The sequence below is a fragment of the Hevea brasiliensis genome, chromosome 5, assembly GCF_030052815.1.
Source record: "Hevea brasiliensis isolate MT/VB/25A 57/8 chromosome 5, ASM3005281v1, whole genome shotgun sequence".
NCBI classification, from domain to species: domain Eukaryota; kingdom Viridiplantae; phylum Streptophyta; class Magnoliopsida; order Malpighiales; family Euphorbiaceae; genus Hevea; species Hevea brasiliensis.
This window is the reverse complement of record NC_079497.1, coordinates 110,025,679-110,049,013: the sequence shown is the minus strand read 5'-3', so window position 1 is coordinate 110,049,013 and position 23,335 is coordinate 110,025,679. Positions and strand designations below refer to the sequence as shown.

General features: G+C 35.4%; 1 protein-coding gene across 3 annotated transcripts; it reads left to right on the top strand.

Annotated features, from left to right (window-relative positions):
• The first annotated feature begins 9,072 nt into the window (after positions 1–9,072).
• LOC110632428 (probable UDP-N-acetylglucosamine--peptide N-acetylglucosaminyltransferase SPINDLY) lies at positions 9,073–23,061 on the top strand. 3 transcript variants are annotated; one of them, XM_021780654.2, is made up of 18 exons: positions 9,073–9,374; positions 9,904–10,314; positions 10,749–10,910; positions 11,023–11,198; positions 11,305–11,380; positions 11,758–11,886; positions 12,117–12,236; positions 12,319–12,387; positions 12,470–12,551; positions 12,729–12,823; positions 13,557–13,621; positions 17,268–17,466; positions 18,307–18,501; positions 19,762–19,856; positions 19,965–20,100; positions 20,210–20,427; positions 21,710–21,837; positions 22,132–23,061. In XM_021780654.2, exons 2-18 carry the CDS (start codon positions 9,904–9,906, stop codon positions 22,554–22,556), a joined length of 2,781 nt encoding a protein of 926 aa, XP_021636346.1. In that variant the 5' UTR covers positions 9,073–9,374; the 3' UTR covers positions 22,557–23,061. The 3 variants fall into 3 exon arrangements, with proteins under 3 accessions (XP_021636346.1, XP_058003389.1, XP_058003388.1); XM_058147406.1 differs by lacking the exon at positions 9,073–9,374 and adding an exon at positions 9,695–9,730 and having other exon boundaries at positions 11,098–11,198; XM_058147405.1 differs by lacking the exon at positions 9,073–9,374 and adding an exon at positions 9,695–9,730.
• Positions 23,062–23,335: the final 274 nt, after the last annotated feature.

Here is a 23,335-nt window from a genome sequence, read left to right as displayed (position 1 = left end):
AGTTTATATAAACATTAATAATCGACCTGCGAGGAAGAAAGCAGGTTAACCTCAAAAATATCCTCCTGTGGCCTGGAAAAATATTGAACAGGAGTGAGCGTTCGACTCAGAGAGTAAAATATCAATTTTAACCATAATCTCTATAACTATCTAAAACTAATGCACCCTGTAGAGTGAAATGCAACAACAGCAATAATTTCACATCATAACAGCAAAAAGGTAATTTGGAGCACTCACGCACCCAGCAATATCAATCATATATATATATATGGGAGCTGATCCCCTATACAGCTCTCTTAATTCCAACTGTGCCAGCGAAGAACTCAGCTCGGACTTCCACTTAATAACCAAATCGGGGTCCCAGCAAAGAACTCAAGCCCTGTCTACCCCGAAGGACCGGGTCACAGCGAAGATCTCAAGCCGTGCCTACCCGTCCTATCCATAGTCCACACCACATCACACGCACGCCAAGGCACGCACACTGCTCCAAATTACCACAACAACATACATGGCACTTTCACAGTTATGAATGCAACATAAATCGTGCCTAAAGTTTAACTACATAGATACATACATATAGGTGATGCATGGGCATGCTTGAACATATAATAATATCGAAATTACAATTAAAATTAATATTTTACTCATAGACTTGACAACGGTCACTGTGGCGGCTGGGCGGAGGAAGAAGGCTGTCCCGGCTCACCTGATAATTACATTACAATTATTTAATACAAATGACTCCATACAAATCAAGAAAAGACCAAGTACGTCCTAAGTCGTGCTGAAAATCCGGCAGAGTCTCCCCTATACCTAGGACCTACCCAACCTGCAAAAGGGCTCAAAACACACTTCTATATTCGCAACTCATATATCCACCATTCAATCACATCACACTGCCCCTCCTGGGCCCATCAAATCAGTCATCCATCACAATATGTAAAATTTTAATTTAGTCCTTATAATTGATCATTTTTGCAAAAACTACCCAAACAAGCTCTAAAAATTCTAAAACTTTGCCCCGCGGTCCTTAGCAATATTACTAGGCTATTGCAAAAAGAATCATAATTTTCTGAGCTACCACGAATATTTTATGGATTTTTAATCCTATTTAAGCACTAGAAAATTACGAAAAAGCAAGGTTCGGGTTTACCTTTGCCGATTCCGACTCAAGGGACGCGTTCGGGATGTCTGACAATAGGGGGGTAGCCAAAACCTCGGTCCAATTCGGAGACTTTTACGTAGCAGTGCATGCGTAGGAAATTCACAGACCTGGTCAACTGTCGAATTTCCGCGAATTGAGGATACCTACACGAAGCCCACAACACGGGGGTTAGTACATAAATTTTTCAGAATTTTCTAAGCTCATTTAATGCTCGGAAAGACACTGCGAAGTTCCATGGGACCCACCGAAAAACGGTGTCGGAAAAATTCGAAATTTATGTCGCCGCGAAGCTCTCGACGAATGGAGCGCTTTGGTACTCTCAGTTCTCTCGTGGGATTCACGGTTTGCGAGAAATCTAGCCCGAAAGTCAAAATGGGCTAAAACTTCCCGGGCAAAAATTGGACAAACCGCTCCATGGATTTCGATGTTCTTGGTGTCTATGGAAAGCTCTCGCCGAGTAGATGATTTTAGACACAAGACCCGATCAGATTGGTGGCCGGATCGGTCGAATTTTGGCCGGGAAGTCGAGGCGTCGTGCGCACGCTGCGCTTTGTTTTTGGGGTCGTTTTCCGGCGTTCCAGGAGGCGGCCGGCCGTGGGGGAAGGCTGAGGTGAGGCGCCTGCGAGGTGGGGAGGCAGGGGAGGTAGCGGCGCGGCAAGGGGAGGAGGAAGGAGAGAGAAAAGAGAGAGAGAAGGGGAGTAGGTCGGGACGCGCGGAAGAAAAGAGAAGAAGAAAAAAGAGCCGGTCCGATTTGATCGGTCCGATCCGGTCCGGTTCGATTCGGCCGATTCGATTCGGAATACAAAATTTTGAATTTTTACTCCTCCTTGGGATCGAAAAAGAGGTCCAAAAATTCCGAAAAAATTTCAGAAAACTCAGAAAAACTTGTAAATTCCAAATATATTTTTAGTTTTGCCACGTGGTCTTTAAATTAATTTTTAAAAGTCATCAAAGTTTATATTTTCGGAATATCGAACCCGATTTTTAAAATCCGAAAAATCTCAAAAATTTTCCTAAAATTTAAATAAAATTAAAATACCAAAAATGCTCATAAAATAATAAAATTTAAAATTTTGGGGTGTTACAAATATCCAGCTCTAGCCATTTCTTTAAATGGCCCACATACATCACTATGTATGAGTTCTAAAATATCTTCAACTCTTTGCCCTTGTCGCACAAAGGGAAATCTGGTCATTTTGCCCTGAAGGCAAAAATCATAAGTTGGTGATGGTTCATTTCCCAAAGTGGATAAAATCCCCATCCTTTCCAACTTAGCGATCCTATCTTCTGCTACATGACCCAATCTTAAGTGCCAAAGTTGCTTTAGATTAAGATTAATATTTTCTGTTGCATTAATTTCATATTCGGTGCTTAGAGCTATTTTGTATTCATTATCAACATAATAAAGATCATTTTGCAAGTAATCCAAACATACAATTTTATTATCATAATAAACTGTACATATATCATTTATAAATCTAAATTCATAACTGTCTCTAGTAACACTAGATACTGAAATGATGTTTTTATACATTTTGGGTACATACAAAATGTCCTTGAGATGCAAAACATTTTCATCAAAATGATTATGTACAATAAGAGAAGTAGATCCGATGGCTTTGGCATCAACACTTGACCCATCACCAATCTTCAGCCTCACTTCCCCATGATCCAAGCTCTTAAGATTTACTAGTTCCTGCACATCAGATATCATGTGTGAATTAGAACTAATATCAATGATCCAAGCAAAACTAGTATGATAAATAATACCATAATCTAAGAAACAAGAAATAGCCATACCTTTAGAAGGTTTTGCCTTCTCGTTCTTTAGAAGGTTTTACCAAATAACTCTTGAAGGTGACTCAGTATTTTAGAAAAAGTTTGCATTTTCTCATGCTGCTTCTGCAACTGGTTAGTCATTGAAGCAAACATATAGCACTTGGCTTACATGTCATCTTCATGCCACTTTCTCAAAGTGTCATGTTCTTCTTCTGTGGCCTTAGGTGGTAGTGGACTAGGAATCTTAGAATCAAGAACATATCCTATACGCTCAAGATTGAGAACAATTCTCAAATTCCTAAGCCAATCAGAGAAGTTAGGTCCCGTGAGCCTATTTTCATCTAGTATGCATGATAACGGGTTGGACCTTTGTGCCATGTTATTAGATATAATAACTGCAGAAAAAGTAAGATTCAAATTAGTTATCTTGTATCAAGTAAATTAACCACCAATATAATTATAGTCTTTTGATCAAATTGGTCTTTCCACTAACTTGGCGAATCCTACACTTCCATAGTAGGAAGCAGAAATCCTAGTTGGATAGATTTCTAGTCAATGATTGAATTCTTATATATTGTTAAATATCCTTAAATCATATTTTATTGGATACTTTTAACAATACATAAGTGAATAACATTTATTCAACACATCTCATGTGAAACTCAATCGAATGTTTTAGCCCTTAATGCTCAAAACCTCGGGTACATCTATTCTTAGCCTATCTTGCAATAGTTAAGTTGAGCCCACTAGGCTAGTAAGTATGGAAGTTTAAATCTTGATGACCTCAGGTACATCCATTCTTGATCACCAAAGTACCCACATACTCACAACATCAAATGCTTTAACAATTAAATTTAGAAAATCTTTTAGACCACAAAAACCATCCCTATGTAACTATAGCTGACAGTTTAAGTGTCTAAAATTTCTAAATTTAATTACCCTAGTAGAGAGCCATGATATAATTACTATAATTATACCATTACCAACTTAATCATTTAATTGGAAGATTTTGTGGTCGGCTTAATTACTATTAAGGTATCTCTTCGTACATTATCCATTTGGCATGCATATATCACAGACAAGCATCCATTCATACACATCTCATGCATACATGGATAATTAATAAAATGGCATGATCATGGACTTTCTAAGAGATTCAATTCTGAACCACCAAGAATTGAATTAGGGCATTTCCTAGGTGCATTTCATCTATTCTATTACAAGAGTTGCTGAGGGAGTACATAAATCAACCATTGATCTTGACTTCCTCCCACTGATTCCACCAATACTCTTGATCTCCTTGTCCTTCTTACAATCTAATTACAAAGTGACCCTTGGCATACCAAGGTGAATTTATAAGAAATTGGACTTTAAAGTCCTTAAATAAATGAAATTACATCCTATGTAATATAACACTTTTATTGTATGCCACTATGAATAAAATTAATTATTACATCCCAAAAGAAAAATAAAAGAAATAAATTCAATCATATTGGTCTTTTATTATCCATGATCATACATAATACATATTAACATTTAACACTGAAACATAAATATACATTTTAAATTAAATTGAATATCACATACTCAATTTATAACTCAATTTGAATCTCATTCAAATTAATTTTAAATTTAGGAATATTTTTCAAATTTAATTTTCATGAAAATAATTTTCAAAATTTATTTGTATGATTGGAAATCCTAATTGAACCATTCAATTAGATTTAGGCTTGATTTAAAGTCACAAATTATACAACAATCGCATAAAAATCCTTAAAATCAACCAAAACACGCCCCTGGCAGAAGAAAACATGCCCTTGGTGCGAATTCACACGGGTCGTGTAACCAGACACGCCCCTGCCAAGAGAAAACACGCCCCCAAGCCTTATTACACGACCCGATGCACGCATTTACATGGGTCGTGTTGCAAGACACATTCCGAATAGAAGGAAACATGCCCCCAGGCCTAATTACACGCCCCCAGGTGCGCGATTATATGGGTCGTATACCGTAACACATCCCTGGGCGCGCAAAAGCACGAGTCATGTATTACTATATATCTTGGTTTGTGATCACCGACTCTCAGAACATGGCCCATGGCCTGGGACACGCCCAGGCCGTGTTCTTTTTGGCAGATTGAATTTTTAGGGTTTTCTTCAATTTGAATCCCATCCAAATTAACCCAAACCCCTTCCAATCATACAATTGAGTCCCAAAAACAATCCTAATGATAAATATAGTGGCTCTGATACCAATTGAAGGCACAACAGAAGTGGTTTAAAGGTTGGGCTTTAAAATTTTCTAGGGTTTCATGCAAACATACAATATGTTTTATGATCCTAACTAACCTTAAGCACCCAAGGCATGTTAAAACACACTTTTAACATGCATTATTCTTTTATTTGTCATCAAGGATTGTTGTTTAACCATTAAACAATTTAGGGTTTAGAGACCTCTAATCTCAAGGGGCACAGAATCACACTTCTTGCTCCCTTTGGAAATCTCCAGAGCTCTAATTGTAGCTCCTCTAGCTTGTCCACCAAAAGCTTCACCAAGCTCCACCTTTAGCAACCCCCTGCCTCTCCTTTGTGATGTGCCAACCACTCTTATAGGGATTTTACTTTGGTGGGGTTCAATTGAATGTATTTGAGAGACTAGAAACACTTTCTAGTATTTTGATTCAAGAAAGAAACAAGCTTTCTTTCAATTATCAATGGAGGAATTTGAAGAAGAGGGAGAGAGAGAGAGGTGCCGTCCAACAAGGGAGAAGGGAAGAAGATGATCAAATAAAAAATTAATTATTTTTGTTTTCTTCTCTCCTTTTATATGTTACACAAGACAAGAGACATTAAATGGTTGCCACTTGTCTAGCTCTCATTTAATCTAGCTTTTTATGTGTCTTAATCTCATTATGACACTTGTCAAGCGTAGATTAAATCGTCAACAATTGATCTTCTATCAATGTAAGACAAGTAGCACACATCTATAGGTGCCACGTGTCACCATCTCATGGTGCCACATGTCACTATGTGAAATTACCATAACGTCCTTGTTTATATTTTGAGTTTCCAACTCAAAATTGTAAGTCTCTCCCTTAAATTAATTTATATCTCATATAAATTAATCAATCAATTAATCTCCATTAATTAATTTTACCATTAAATTTATATTTAAACTCTTTAAATATAAATCTAATTTATTTTAATACATCCAATATCTAAGATTTGATTTCAAGTCATGTTAGGGACTTTGCAATTTTATTGCAAATCAAATCTACTTAATTAATTAATTAAACTCTTCAATTAATCAATTAAATCATCATTTGCTTGGTGATAAACTTATGTAGGTGTGTGACTTACTAGGCTCATTACTAATTGGCAATGAGAAATGATATTAACTCTTAATATCATTGGAACACTTCCATAACTGTAAATGATTTCCCCAAATCATTTTAGGCATTTCAGAGACCATGGTTGACACCTAGCATAGCATATCATGGCCACCCAATCAGTAATAAGGAATACCTCAAATATGAACCGTTAATCATATGTAACCATGCACTAAAATCCTTTCGTATTATGTCCCTATCCCATTAAGGATCATGGTAGAGTCAAACCCCTTATCATGGAATCTCATGCACTCATTTGAAATCTCATTCTTGACATTTAAGACTTTACCATCAGGAAACACTTTTCTTGACAAAGTCATCTGTCCTGGCGAGAAACTTAATTTTGTCAAGAACAGCTCAAATCCGCATAAGACTTTTAACCCTATTTACTCAAGGCTATGGATCCCCTCTTGACTAAACACCTGTCCCAACATATAACTAATCTGAGCCAATATACACTGGAATATCCATACACAGTATAGATATGTAAGTGGTATTAAACTCAAATCACCTATATAAGAGACAACTGTGTCATCTCAGGTCTGAGGACTATATGCACTAGTATGATACATATAATATTTTATTGACTCGAGTAAATTCCATGTTCATGTCATCTGTTCGTCACAAGTTCGACCTATTTATCTCATAAGTGCTACTGTGTTTATCCCGATATCTCATATCAAAAGGCATGTGACTCACCATTCCATATATATCAGTATCTCATACTGATCAATTAAGATAAATAGAGGTGACAACTCTTTGGATATAATATGCCCACCAAAATATCCTTTAGCTGCGAACTCTGATTTATAACAAATGTTCTATATATTCTGTCACTCATATTCTTATTTCATAAGAATAGAATATATAACATATTGCTAATGGAAAATTTCAAATAAATATGATATTATACATACACAACATTTTAATGAAATATTTATTGCCATTAATATATTTATAATATTATTTACAAGTTACAAGATTAGTGCATGCTCTAGGGCACACACAACTAACATTTTACTATTTTAAAGTACAATAAAATTACCTCCTTATTCCCAATAAAATTACCTCCTTATTCCCACCCTCCTCATTTTTAATTTTTTTATTGCTAATTTAAATTATTTTTAAAAAATATAAAAAATTATATGTTCTCATTTAAATTTTATTTTATTTTTAATTTCTTTTGAATAATTTTATAATTATAATTTTATTAAAATAATTTTATTTATAATAAAATGCAATTCATTATTCTAACAACAATGTTATGATTTTCTTTAAAAAAAAAAGGAATGGTATGATCATTCTATCTTGTTGTGGTTTCTCATTTTTTTTGTGTCTTCACGTTTTAAAATGTTTTATTTTAGAACTAAAAATAAAGACTTGTATGTAATTTTACATGATATATTTTCAAAATTTTTAACGTATTACCATGCTTATATTATTATAAATTGAATATCAATGATATAAATATTTTTATTTATTAATTGTATTAAAATATTATATAAAAAAAATACCGCAGCATCGAGTGGGGCTTATTGAATACTTATTTATTTCGAAAAAAAACATATTACTATAAAGTGAAATTACAAAAAAAAAAAAAAAAGGAAAAGCAACTCGTTGACAAGCAACCCTGAAAGATGGATGCAACGTGGAAATGGGATAGAAGTAAGAGTACCGTTGTATGGGCCTTATTTAGTACTCGTTTATTTCTAAATAACGTGTTTATTGTAAAAGTGAAATTATATAAAAAAAAGATGGGTGCAATGCGAGAATGAGATGTAGTAACATCATGCAGGCCTTATTTATTGCTTGTTTATTTCTAAAAAATATGTTATTATAAAAGTTAAATTATAGAAAAAAAAAAAGAAAGCAACTCGCCGATAAGCCGCTCTAAAAGATGAATGCAACGTGAAAATAGAACAGAGTAGGAGTAGCATCGCACAACATTACGCAGGCTTATTTAGTGCTTGTTTATCTCTAAAAAACATGTTATTGTAAAGTGACTTATACAAAAAAGAGAAAACAGCTTTCCATAAGTAGTCTTGAAAGATGGGTGCAACGTGCGAATGGGATGAAGTAGGAGTATTGTCGAGCAGCATTGCATGAGCCTTATTTATTGCTTGTTTATCTCTAAAAAACATGTTATCGTAAAGTAAATTATTGAAAAAAAAAAGAAAGCAACTCATTGACGAGCAGCTTGCCAACAAGTAGAAAAAATAGGGGCAGCGTGCTAATCAGATGAAGTAGGAGTAGCTTCATGTAACAACGCGCGGGGCCTTATTTGTGCTTGTTTATTTCTAAGAAATATGTTATTATAAATAAGGGAAGGTAACGCGAGAATGGAATGGAGTACGAATAGCGTTGCACATGCCTTATTTAGTGCTTGTTTATTTTTGAAAAATATATTATTATAAAAGTGAAATTATAAAAAAAAAAGAAAGTAACTCAGTGACAAACAGAGTCCTGAATAATGGTAGGAATGGGATAGAATAGAAAGTAACAGTGCCTTATACAGTGCTTGTTTATTTTTAAAGAACACGATATTGTAAAAGTGAAATTACAGGAAAAAGGAGAAAGCATTTCGCCGAAAAGCAGTCGATGGGCGCAACGTGGGAAGTGGGATGGATTGGAGTAGCGTGCACAGTGTTACAGTGGTCCAAATGCAAATATCAGATAAGCCAAGGCTAATTAATAAGGGTTGTCTCTATTGTGCTATAGTATAGTAATTAACGAACGGACACCAGTTGCTCCTCTCTCTCTCTCTCTCCCCCCCTCTCTCTCTCTCTCTCTCTCTTTCGTGGGTTTTGGACACATCGAACACTCACTGTGTCGGAGACGAGAGAGAGGCGTGCCTTTGCCTCCTTCCCATTGGACTCTCTCTCTCTCCCTCCAAATTCACCTCCTTTCTCGTTTTTTAATTTACGCTACCCTTAACCTACGCCCCCTCTTCCTGCTCATCATGAGCCCTCTCTAAACAGAGTTTATAGTACGCCAAGCAATTCTCTTGTTTTGTAATCTCTCGCTGGCTTTTCTGCATTGAATGTGAGTATCAAATCCCTGATTTCTTTTTCCCCCTTTCTTGTAATTTGCTTTCGTGCTTTCTTTCTTCTTCTTCTTTTTTATTTTTTTTTCCCACTCTTTATGTGTATCAGATTGCGTATCCCACTTTTGTAAATCCCTAATCTTTATTTTCTAATGTTGGTGGTTTAACTGGGTTTTGGCGCCTTTTTGTGATGTGATGTTCTTTTTTTTCCCCTCTCTTCATTAGGGTTTTGCTTTATAGGAAGTTCTTTATTTTGGGTTCAAGAATATAGCTTTGCTCATTGGGATAGTTACTTCGATTATTGTTTATCAAATTTTTCCAAGTGCGTGCTTCAATGCTGTTAGATGATGCAAAGGCAAAGTTTCATTTCGTTTCTATTGTTTTTACTGTGTTTTGGGCGTTTCTGATATGCTTTTTATTCTATTGGGTACGATCGAGTGGTTATCTTGCGATGCTTTGTTGAGGGTTAGTCCAATGTGTTTTCTTTCTAATATCGATATAGGAAACTGAGATTGTTGATATTTCCAGATGGCATGGACTGAGAAATATATTGGAAATGGGAGAACGCAGGAATCTATTGAAGATAATGGTTTCTTGAAAGGGTCACAGCCTTCACCTGGTGCAAGTGGCTCTCCTGTTGCTATAGCTGCAGCACGGAAGGGGTTTGAAGGGAAGGATGCTCTCTCTTATGCCAACATTCTTCGTTCCAGAAACAAATTTGTTGATGCTCTTGCTATTTATGAGAGTGTCTTGGAGAAAGATAGTGGAAATGTTGAAGCTCACATTGGAAAGGGCATATGCTTGCAGATGCAGAACATGGGAAGGCTTGCTTTTGATAGTTTTGCTGAAGCTGTCAGGCTGGATCCTCAGAATGCTTGTGCCCTCATGCATTGTGGTATATTGTACAAAGATGAGGGTCAACTGGTTGAGGCGGCTGAGGTATGCTTCTGACAATTAATGCATATTCATTTTGGAAAAAATATAGGCAGTTAATATGCTGTTGTTTAGTACAATTATAAATTAGTTTGCACTTTGCACAGAAAAATTGTAATTGATGAATCCGTTTTGTTTTTTTGTATTGTACGTCTCATGTCTATTCTTGGTGTCGATGTCTCCGAATTAGTTCTATATACAGGTTGCATTTTTTTCTGTGTGAGATGAAAATTGTTTCTCATAGCAAATGCAACATGAGGGATTCTTTTGCCTTTATTTTTTTTGTTTTTATTGCACATGACCTCTTGCCTTATGCATTTTTTTTTAAATTGTGCTGTTTGTTGTATTGAAGGTGAACTTGTTTTTTTTTTTACAAAAATGATATGCCATTGGAATTTTCTTTGTTCATATTAAGACTTGACCAATTGTATTTGGGGCAGTCGTATCAGAAGGCTCTGAGAGCAGATCCTTTATACAAACCAGCTGCAGAATGCCTAGCCATTGTCTTAACAGACCTTGGTACAAGCTTAAAAATTTCTGGCAATACACAGGAGGGAATTCAGAAGTATTATGAAGCTCTTAAAATAGATGCCCATTATGCGGTAAAATCATACCTTTTTCCATTCCCACCTCAGTAGCTTTCTGCTGCTTTTTTTGCTTGGTTTGCTTATGTCGTGTGGATTTATCTTCTTAAACTTTTATTCTTACGTTCAGCCAGCATATTATAACCTTGGTGTTGTGTATTCTGAAATGATGCAATATGACACTGCCCTCAATTGCTATGAGAAGGCTGCATTGGAAAGGCCCATGTATGCTGAAGCTTATTGCAACATGGGTGTTATCTATAAAAACCGAGGTGATTTGGAATCAGCCATTGCCTGCTATGAGAGGTAACCTGCCAGTTAGGAATCTATACTTTCTATCAGGCCGTGCATCTAAGGTCTATCTTTGCTGGTCCTCTGTGTCTGCTGATACCCTACTGTTATGTTGTTTCAGGTGTCTAGCTGTGTCACCAAACTTTGAGATTGCAAAGAATAATATGGCAATTGCTTTGACAGATTTAGGAACAAAGGTGGCTTTTTCATCCTATTGATTACTCATGTTCTTGCTGCAAGGTTTTGTTCTATCTGTTATTTTAGTTGCCATGTTATTTTGGGAAATTTTCTTTAGGAATTATTTCTTTTATTTTTTGTTAGTTTGGGATTAAGGCTTAGTTGTTGTTGTGTTAATGAGGCACCTAAGCATATGGTCTTTTCTCCAAACATTGTAACCGAATACTTTTCTTCTCATACTTGATGGAAATTCCTTTGTTGGGATTTTTACACCATGAGCTTTTTGTCAGTTTCCCTTTGCCTGATTTTGGATTCCGTGATATATATATATATATATATATATATATATATATATATATATATATATATATATATATATATATATATATATATTCAGGTTAAATTGGAGGGAGACATCAATCAAGGCATTGCATATTACAAGAAGGCTTTGTATTACAATTGGCACTATGCTGATGCCATGTATAATCTTGGTGTCGCGTATGGTGAAATGCTGAAGTTTGATATGGTAAGTAACTCATGAAGAATTTATACTAAATATCTGTGTGTGCATGCTTGTACAGTGAGGATTGATTATTTATAGCTGTCTGCAAATGAAATTGACTCATAACTTCTTTGCAACTGATGCAAAAAGTTGCATGTTAACAAGTTTTAGCCAGTTTTATTTTTAGATTGTTTTTAGGCTGCTCATTTTTTATAAGGTTGCTCATTTTTTAACTACACAATTTCTATTTGCAGGCAATTGTGTTTTATGAACTTGCTTTCCACTTCAATCCTCATTGTGCTGAGGCTTGCAACAATTTAGGAGTAATATACAAAGACCGAGACAACCTTGACAAAGCCGTGGATTGCTATCAGGTAACTCATGATACTACCAGTGCATGATTTGAGATTTTTATTCTTTCTGTCATAGTTATCATATTTATCATTGTTTTTGCAGATGGCTTTATCAATTAAACCAAACTTCTCTCAGTCTTTGAACAACCTTGGTGTAGTCTACACAGTCCAGGTTCAACATGGAGTTATTCATAAGTCATTTAGAAGGACCATATGCCTGATATGGTAGCTGATGACATCTTTCTGTTTGGCAGGGTAAAATGGATGCTGCTGCAAGCATGATTGAGAAAGCTATCATGGCAAATCCCACTTATGCTGAAGCATATAATAATCTTGGTTTTTCTCTTACTTGTGCACTCTCTCGCGCACACAATAGTTTCCAATTGTTGTTGATTTATGTTATTTTGCTTTTATTCGTCTGAGTTCAAGTTTTCTTGACTTAAAATAATTCTCTCATGCCTACCCCTCTTTTCTTTTTCCCTGAATATCATTCTGTATATACTCTATATGTAGGGGTCCTTTACAGAGATGCTGGAAATATAACTATGGCTGTTAATGCTTATGAGCAATGCCTTAAGATAGATCCTGATTCTCGCAATGCAGGCCAGGTACTGTTGATTTAAAAACTTGCTCTAGTGAATATCAATTGCTTCCTTCTATTCAGTTATCATAATTGGCTCCCTTGCACTCCTTAATCATGCAAAAAAATGTTACCTTACATGGTCTTTTGCAGATAAAATAGCAATTCAACATTTATATGGATAATACTTTATCTGTCAAGAACAATGTTACTTTCCAGAAGTTGGCCCAGCAATTAACTAAGGAATTGTATTTGACCATAGAACTTATAACCATTAGTATTTAGTGAACTCAAGAATCAGTTATTTTTATTACTATTATTTTTCCTTTCTTTTTCCCGGTTTCACCAAGAGGCTTTCAGTTTCCAGAAGTCACTTAGGAAAGGACAGAGGAAGTTCTTGCATGAAATTATGGTTCAGTTGATCAGATTTTTAACATACAAGTGCTCCACATTTCACAAATGGCTTAACAATAGAAGAGATGCCAGTTTTGCCTCTTTTTCTCCCTTTTGAATGGTTTTCTTTTAGGAAATGAAGCATTAAGTAGCTTGATCTATTAAATGATGTTTCTTTCTCATGATCAATTGCCTATGGAGAATTTATTGGCTGAATAAATCTTAAATGTTGCCACACTTCATACCAAGGATTGAAACAGCTTGTGCATTTTTTGTATGGTAATGCTGTTCTCACTTTTATAGTTGTCATATCCTGTCAACTGTATCAATGCTGCCTCTTATGTGTATTTATGGACTTGCTTTTGCAGAATCGGTTGCTTGCAATGAACTACATAAATGAGGGACATGATGATAAACTTTTTGAGGCTCACAGGTGTCTCTTAATATTTTTTAGTTCTTTTTCTTTTTCTTTTTTGGCATAAAATGCAAAGATTTAAGAATTAGAAGAAGAAAAAGGACAGGAAAGGAAGAGAAGGAAAAGAAAACAGAGGCTACATATTTATTTTTCTCATTACTTTTATAGAATAGAAGATTACATATTTATATACATATCTCCTATAATTACTCTACTTAATTAAGAATGAAAACCCTACCTATTTAGGAATATAAATACTACACTAAATAGGGAATTAAATCCTATTTTAAATAGGAATATAAATAATCTATATTGACTTTCCATGACACTCTCCCTTAAAAATGGAATCTTATCAATTTCAGCACTCTTCTTTGATGAGATCTCATTGAAGCCTATAACTTCTTCACAATAGCTAAAAAGGTAGATTCTGAAACACCTACACAAAGGGATCAACACAAAGCAACTAACAGGGTTGCACTTTCTCTTCAAAGGCGACGCCAGTGAGGAAACACCAACACAACACAACTCATAGTGTTGCACTGCCCTCTCCAAATAGTCGGAAAAAAATATTCGGTGGATCTTTATTCAACAGCTCATAGGGCTATGATACAGTGGCCGTCTGTCTAAACTTCAACAAACCTTCAAGGGAGTTTCAAAATGGGGCAGCAACTAGGAATGACTTGAAAGGGACTAAGTAATCAATGCAGAAACTCAAGTTACTTGAAATAGGAATTGAAATCAGTGCAAAATAACCCAAAATCTAAAAAAAAAAAAAAAAAGTGGCAGAACAATCCAAAATCAACTCAACACTGTTCATGTGAATACAGTAAACAGTACCTGTAACAACACTGATGAATAATACCCGTGAACAGTATCAATGAATAGTACCCATGAATAGTACTGAAGCTCTAATGAATCAAAGGCTCCAATCCCATGTTCAAGATTTAAGAATTAGAAGAAGAAAAAGGAAAGGAAGGGAAGGAAAGGAACATAGAGGCTGCATCTTTATTATTATTACTTCTATAAAATAGAAGAGTACATATTTAAATACAGATATCTTTTAATTACTCTGCTTAGTTAGGAATATGAATCCTACACAAAATGGGGAATTAAATGCTATACTAAATAGGAATATATAAAATCCATATTGACTTTCCATAACACAACTCATTACCAGTCCATCCTCTTGTAAAGTTATTAGTTTTTGCTAGTTGACATTTTCTTGGACATTGAATGGGACCATTCACTACTTATTTCAGAGTTTAAAACTATATTTTACGTGGATAGCTGTTGGAGGGTTGCGAGGATACAAGAAAGTACCATTTGACTGCAAGATTTGTTGTAGGATAAAAAATATAATGAGTTGAGACATTTGAGGAAGAAATCTATTAAAATCCACTTTGAAAATGTTTTTTCGCTAATTGCTATGGCCATTTTGTTTTGTACTGTGTTGCAGAATTAAGCTACTAGATGGTATTATTGGCTTCAATTTCACTTAAAAAAATGGACTTGGGTCTTGTCGGTCCATCAAATTGATTTTTCTTTGACTAAAGAGTTGACAGATGGCATCAAAGATTAGAAAAGTAGCTAGAAAAGTACTTAGAAAGTCTAGAGGACATGGACTACCCTCAAAAGAGAGATGGTGGTGGAATGAAAAAGTACAAAAGGCAGTGAAGAGAAAGAATGAATGATATAAGAAATTACCTAAGTGTGATAATAATGAGGCGTATGAACAGTACAAGATAGCAAAGAAAAAGGCAAAAAAGATAGTTAGTCAAGCAAGAGCGCAGGACTTTGAAAAGTTATATGAGAAATTTAGAACTAAAGAAGGGGATAAAGATATTTATAGATTAGCAAGGAGGAGAGAAAAGAAATATCAAGATCTCAATCAAGTTATGTGCATTAAGAATAAAAAAGGAAAAGTGTTAGTGAAAGATGAGGACATTAAAGAAAAATGAAGAAATTATTTTGATGATCTCATTAATAATAGTCAAAGTGGTAATAGCGTGAATATATATTACAGAGCAATAGAAAAGAATGTGATTTATACTAGAATGATTAAATCTTCAAAAGTAAAGGAAGCACTTAAGAGAATGAAAATGGGTAAAGCCCGTGGACCTGATAGAATACCAATTGAAGTGTGGAAGTGTTTGGAAGATATGTGAGTGGCATGGTTAACTAACTTATTTAATAATATTTTAAACTCAAAGAAAATGCCTGATGAATGGAGGAGGAGTATTTTAGTACCTATTTTTAAAAATAAGGGAGACATACAGAGTTGTTTAAACTATAGGGGAATTAAACTCATGAGCCATACTATGAAGTTGTGGGGAGAGTTGTGGAACATCGATTATGTCATGACACTTTTATCTCTCCCAATCAATTTGGCTTCATGCTCGGTCGTTCAACTATGGAAGCGATCTTTCTCATTAGAAGCTTGATGGAGAAATATAGAGATGTGAAGAAAGATTTACATATGATTTTTATCGATTTGGAGAAAGCTTATGATAGTATTCCAAGAGATGTCTTATGGAGAGTGTTAGAACAAAAGAAGGTATCTATTAGGTACATACAAGTGTTGAAAGATATATACGAAGGAGCAACTACTATTGTGTACACAGTGAGAGGGGACACAAGAGATTTTCTTATCTCATTACACCAAGGTTCAGCCAAAAGCCCTTACTTTTTTACATTAATTTTAGATAAATTGACGAAATATATACAAGAGAGTATCCCTTGGTGCATGATGTTTGCGGATGATATAGTCTTGATAGATGAGACGGGAGAAGAAGTCAATAGAAAACTAGAGCTTTGGAGAAGTATTTCTAGAGTCAAATGGCTTTAAGTTAAGTAGAACGAAGATAGAATACATGCATTGCAAGTTCAATGAAGGCCGAACTGGTGATAGGGAAGGAGTTAGTTTGGATGGAGTGATATTGTTCCAAAGTAATCACTTTAAATATCTTGGCTCAATCCTTCAAGTAGATGGGGGATGTGAGGACGATGTTAGTCATAAGATTAAAGTCGGATGATTGAAGTGGAAACGTGCCACGGGAGTTTTATGTGATCGCAAGATTCCCAATAAGTTGAAAGGAAAATTTTATCGTATAGCCATACGACTGGCCATGTTATATGGTAATGAGTGTTAGGCAATGAAGGAGTCATATGTGTCTAAAATAAGAGTTGCGAAGATGAGAATGTTAAGGTGGATGAATGGCCATATTAGACTAAATAAAGTCCATAATTAGAATATTAGAGAAAAGGTAGGAGTGGTGCCAATTGAGGATAAATTAAGAGAAGGGAGATTAAGGTAGTTTGGTCATGTGAAGCGTAGACATACGGAGGCTCCAGTTAGACAAGTAGAACACATTGTGTTAGAAGATAGAAAGAAAAGTAGAGGTAGACCTAAACTGACTTGAAGGAGAGTAGTACAACATGACCTAGAAGCATTACGTATTTCCGAGAATTTAACCCAAAATTGTTTAGAGTGAAAAAAGAGAATTCATATAGCCGACCCTAATAAAATTTTGAGATAAAGGTTTTGTTGAGTTGAGTTGAGTTGAGTTGTATATTTGAACATCTATATTAGCATGCTTTACGGCTCTAAGAAAATATTACTTTGGGCTTGCTGAGGCTTCATTGGAATTGAAATTCCTGCATGTAGGGACTGGGGTAGGCGCTTTATGAGGTTGTATCTGCAGTACACTTCATGGGACAACCCAAAAGATCCAGAAAGGCCGCTTGTGATTGGATATGTATCTCCAGACTATTTTACGCATTCTGTATCTTATTTCATTGAGGCCCCTCTTGTATATCATGACTATGCAAATTACAAGGTGGTGATTTATTCAGCCGTTGTGAAGGTAACATTTAGAATTGTCTACTTTTGTTAACTGTTTAATGGAGTTTTGAACATGCTATTTGTTGTCCTATCCATGCTGTCGTGCAAGTATTTATCTAACCAATGATTTTGCTTTGAATGGCTAAAAAAGAAAGTGTGACGTGTATACATGAAGTTCCAGTAATGGGTTAGGAACATTACATGTGATACGTAAATTATCTAATTTTGGATGTTGTGCCAAAATGTTTCTCTCTCTATCTACCTACTGTCATTGTTTACATATAACTTCTTATCATTAGCATTGCCTGACTCTACTCTAGATCTGTGTTTCTACTTTTGCTGCTCTCTGGTTTTTCCCATTTATTTGATTGATTAAGTTGTTGCAATAAAGATGACGCGTGAAAATTGAATTTTGGGTTTTTCTCAAATGCTTTGAAAAGTAACAGGTGCTGCTGTGGCGTATGCATTTATTTTAACCTTGTCAGTTTCGAGTATATCACCATATCACTTCTGCTGTTGCTGTTGTTGTTACTGTTCCTCCACTGCTCTCGTATCACCATTTGTCAGCAATGTTGTCAATCATTGTGGGCATTATTTGCAATCTCCACATTGAAGTCCAGATTTAAAAAAAAAAAAAAAATTATTATTATTATTACATCCACAATATGTCTTCAGAGATTGTTCCTTCCTCTAAACTGTTTTTTGGCATTGTGGTCACCATCATTGCCACAGCCTTCCAATATCATATTATTCATTAAAGAGTATTCAGTATTGTTTTTATAACTGCCATAATGATATATCAAGTGCTCTTTAATGGTTAACCTTTTTCACATTCTGTATTTACATTTCTTATGATCCACAGGCTGATGCAAAGACTAACAGGTTTAGGGAGAAAGTCCTTAAAAAGGGTGGGTTATGGAGGGACATATATGGGATTGATGAAAAGAAAGTGGCAAGCATGGTTAGAGAAGATAATGTTGACATATTGGTAGAACTTACTGGACATACAGCTAACAACAAGTTGGGAATGATGGCATGCCGACCAGCACCTGTTCAGGTATGCTTCAGGTTATTATTCTTTGGTGTTTTTCTTGAGGTTCAGTTTCTTTTCATGTAAGATAAAATTTGCCAATGGTTTTCCCATAATTTCTTAAATATTATTTCTTTTTTAAGAAGCTACATATGTGGAAACAGTTATGTGCAATATTATAATTGTTCATTTTCCATATAAAATCATTTTGCTATTTATATGAGCAATTATTGTGCTTTAAAAAGCCTCCTTTTGATTTTATGGCTTTTTAAGACTTTTCTGAATGAATGGCCACCTTACTGTGCAGTTGTTCTTTTATGAGTAGCCATTCATGGGAAATTTGCAGAGCTTGGAATGGCCAATTTGTCATTTATTGCAGAACTTTTTTTGAAAAATAATCCTCCCGAGTTTTGTTTTATCTGGAAAAAAAAGGAACATGTGTAACTTTTTTTGCTTGGGCCTCTTATGTGTAATATCACTTTATTAAAGTGTAATTGTGCACATTTTTGCGTTAAGAATTTTTTAGATTATCATCACTTCTAGGAAGAAAGTCCTCACTCCTTAGGTTCCTAAAGTGAAAACCAGGATCACTATGCATACGCACAATTACATTTGGTGTAGACGATCGAATGGACATCATCTTTTATCAAAAACTTTTCTCTTTTGCTCGATGTATTGCAAAGAGGGCAACTTTATGGGATACTGGTGAGGCATGATTCTCATTAATGAACAAGCTATCACCAATCTCTAGCAGCGGTGAGCTGAAAACCAAAATCGAATTACATAATTGTATATCCAAGCACTATTCTTTTTCCCTTCATTGTCAAATCTTGTTCATTCTAGTTGTCATCAGAGGTTAAAATTTCCTTTCTAGGGCTTGCTGACGGGTCTTGGGGAGCTGATCAAGGATAGAAATATTTTAGTTAATAACTACTGAAGTGTAGAACACAAGTTTCAATTAGAAACTCAACAACAAAAACTTGAAAAGCTAGGGGCCTTCTGAAGGTTTTCCTCAAGATTTTATTTAAACATTGAAGAAGAGCTATAAACAATATTGATACATGCTAAATGCACCAGAAAGAACAAGCCTAAAACTAAATTAGCATTAAAAGAAAATGATTAGTAGCTGGAGTCTTGGCACACTATAACCACTTGCACATCCTGGCTGTCTGTGTCTCATATTTTATACGCCTCGGATTTTTTTTCATTTAATACTAACATGGTATGCATTCCTTTCATGTAAATGCAGTGCATTTCTGACTTCATTTTGCTTCACATTTAATTTAGGTGACTTGGATTGGCTACCCAAACACAACTGGTTTGCCTACGATTGATTATAGAATCACTGATTCACTGGCAGACCCTCCAGATACAAAGCAAAAGTAGCTCCTCTTCTTGCTTTTTCTGATGAGCATTTTCAAGTGAACTTATTGTTCTCATCTTATCTTGTTCTAAGATTTTTCATGTGTGCTATTCTTATCCAATGGCAGGCATGTTGAGGAGTTGATTCGACTACCAGAATGCTTCCTTTGTTATACACCGTCCCCAGAAGCTGGGCCTGTCTCTCCAACTCCTGCACTTGCTAATGGCTTTATTACATTTGGTAGCTTTAATAATCTGGCAAAGGTATTGATTAGTTTTGTATCTTTTCAATTTTAATCAAGAAATCATATTTGTTCAAATTATTATTATGTGCTATTTGCAATTTATCTTCTTTTTTTTCCCACCCATCCAGATAACTCCTAAGGTACTACAAGTTTGGGCTAGGATACTCTGTGCGGTACCAAACTCTCGCCTTGTGGTAAAATGCAAGCCATTTTGTAGTGATAGTGTTAGACAGAGATTTCTTACAACTTTGGAGGAGCTGGGATTAGAATCAGTGCGTGTTGATCTTTTACCTCTAATTCTTCTTAACCATGATCATATGCAAGCATATTCTCTCATGGACATTAGGTAAGATGTTGGGCTTTAATCTTTTTGTTGGTCAGCTTTTTCTTTCTGACAACTGTTTTGGACAAGTCTGGTGAGCTCTATATGTTGTTGATTTGTTTCTGTGATAATGTGATGTCTACGCATTTATCCCTGTAGCTGGGCTTTCGCCTATTTATCCTTCTTACTCAACTGCAAAGTTGAGTTTTAAAAAAGGTTCTACAAATGTCTGAAGCAGAAAAAGGTTTTCTGCACCAAGAGGAAGGTGATTAACATCCAATAAGGAAACAACATCTACTGAACATTTATTTTGTAAATGTCCTATATCATGCTTGTTTTATCTTGTATATAATCTGAATTAGAGGCTGTGAAATAGGAGAAAGGTGATGATGTCATTTTAGCTAAGGCTGAAGACAATATAAAAGGAGTACTTGTATCTTAAAGACTGTGAATGACATATTTCAATTCCATTGATGTCTTTGTGGTAATTTCCTAATTTCTTTATATTATTATTATTTCGATGGGCCAAATGAGATTGAAAATGGGCATTTTAAGTCTAGGGATGGCTTGGAGGGATGATAAAGGTTTTCTGAAACAGAATTGATAGGTGTTGTACGAGATCTGTGCTGGGGATTTTGGTAGGACTAAGCAAGAGAGAGAGAATGCTTTGAAGAGAGAGTACAATTAGAAGTGTGAAAGGAGAGGGCAGCTGCTAGTAGTCCAGCAAATGAACAACTAACAATTCACATATTCTACAAAAGATGCAACATTAACTATCCTCCATAACATTACTGTTCACTTTTTTTTATTCAAAAGACTACCTTCAAGGTGAAGAAATTATTGTCAATTGCAAGTGACATATGACTGCGTGCAAGCTGTGTTTGCAGTTGAACTGGCTCCGACTGGAAGTGTATCTCTAGGAGTCTAAGGTGTATAACTAACTAATCAGGATGCTCTACCATCCCAAGGTCAATTTTCTTGATTAAAAACTTCAACTTAGGTTACTGAAAATAACAGAGGGTCATTGTATACAGCTAGGAACCTAGAACAGATATTTGTTTTTGCCTTGTATGAGCTTGGTTTGCTTTTGTTTATAGGCTAGTTTTGAGTGGTTTATCTGCAGCCTATGAGCTGTGTTTGCAGTCATATATGGCTGATGAATAAATTCTGAATATGCATGCTCTATTTTATGTCTGGTCTCTATCATGTCAAATCTTCTTTACTCGTCCTAACGTTTTTTTAATTATTATTATTATTATTATTATTATTATTATTATTATTATTATTTTATTTATTTTTTTTGTAGTTTGGATACTTTTCCATATGCTGGAACAACAACAACATGTGAATCTCTCTACATGGGAGTTCCATGCGTTGCTATGGCTGGTGCAGTACATGCTCACAATGTTGGTGTGAGTCTTCTCAGCAAAGTTGGTGAGGGACCTTCTATTTAACCTTTAATGTCTATCTCAAGATTGCTGTTGGTATTAGCATTGTGTAAATTTTACTGCTTGTGTGCACGTGATCTAAATTGGAATGAGAAATCTCATAGCCAATTTAGCTGATTCCATGTTTCAAATGGAGCTGTAATATGTACTACCAGTGCTGGTGTATGTTGGTGTATACTGACCAGCATCCGTTTCCATTTTTTCAACCATTTATTAATTTTGTGTATATTTTCATTTAGCCTCTTAAATTAATGTGAACTTCTATCTAATTGTCACGCAGGGCTGGAACATCTGATTGCTAAAAATGAAGATGAATACGTCCAGTTGGCTTTGCAGCTTGCCTCAGACATACCAGCTCTCTCAAACTTGAGAATGAGTCTCAGGGATCTTATGTCAAAGTCTCCTGTCTGTGATGGACCAAACTTCACTCTTGGCTTAGAGTCTGCCTATCGAAACATGTGGCATAAATATTGTAAGGGTGACATTCCATCTTTAAAGCTGATGGAACAGCTTCAAGAGCAGGGGCTTTCTGAAGCAGCACCTATCACAAGCTCTGAACCAATAGGAAGTATCCCATTCTCAGTAGAAGGCCCTCCTGAATCTGTCAAGGTAAATGGATTTAATGCAGTCTCATCATCAATGGGGAATCCCTCTTCCGAGGAAAAAGGGAGTCACAGTCAGTTGAATCAAGATAAGCTGAGCTGAAACTGAATTGGGTCTTGGTGGTTCATGTAAGGTGATTGGAGACATGCTTGGAGTTTATATCTACACTGTTGACGAGGCCTCCTGTTTGTGTAATGTTTGTGGCTGTATCCTGCGGAGTTAAAGCTCATTGTTTACCATGGTGGCAGCCCTACGTTTCGTATTATAGGATCGAATTTTTTGGGAAAGAGTGCTGGCAAATTGTTGGTATTTGGATTCTTTCTTCATAACAGAGTACATGAATTGGGAAGAGATGATCTGTGAGCTGTTAAGAGTAGGTGCCTGCCTCATTTTTTTTTTCCATGGATCATATCATAGAGGTTAAAGGTGGCTTGTAAATTGTAAGGAGAGCTTTTCTTTCTTTTTTAGATTTTTAGATGGCTGGGGTAGATCACCGGGGGAGGGGGGAGTTTATGATTTAGTCCATGTATGAATGCGATCCCGTGATTTCACTACAGTGAATATGATGAAATAGAGCAAATATTAATCACATGATTTACTGACTTAAGTGCTGTTCTCGACTGCTGGTTTTAACTTTAGAGTAATCGAATGTGGAAAAAAAAAATGAAGTTTAATATTTGAAAAAGGAAATGTGATAATCCTTGGTTTTAATCAGAATAAGAGTGGCAATGGGTAAGGTATTTGTGAAAATTATCTTATTCGAATTCAAATCCTATTCGAATTTAAATTTGATTAATATTATCAAAATTTGAACTCGTTTTAAATTCGTTTAAAATTTATGCTAACTACTTCAATTTGTTTTAAATTCAATTATTATAATC

Coding starts and splice junctions, on each gene's coding strand:
- LOC110632428 (XM_058147405.1), top strand. CDS start 9,710: ATGCTGTTAGATGATGCAAAG. Junction 19,857..19,964: donor CCTCCAGATACAAAGCAAAA/GTAGCTCCTCTT, acceptor ATCCAATGGCAG/GCATGTTGAGGAGTTGATTC. Junction 21,838..22,131: donor GAGTCTTCTCAGCAAAGTTG/GTGAGGGACCTT, acceptor ATTGTCACGCAG/GGCTGGAACATCTGATTGCT.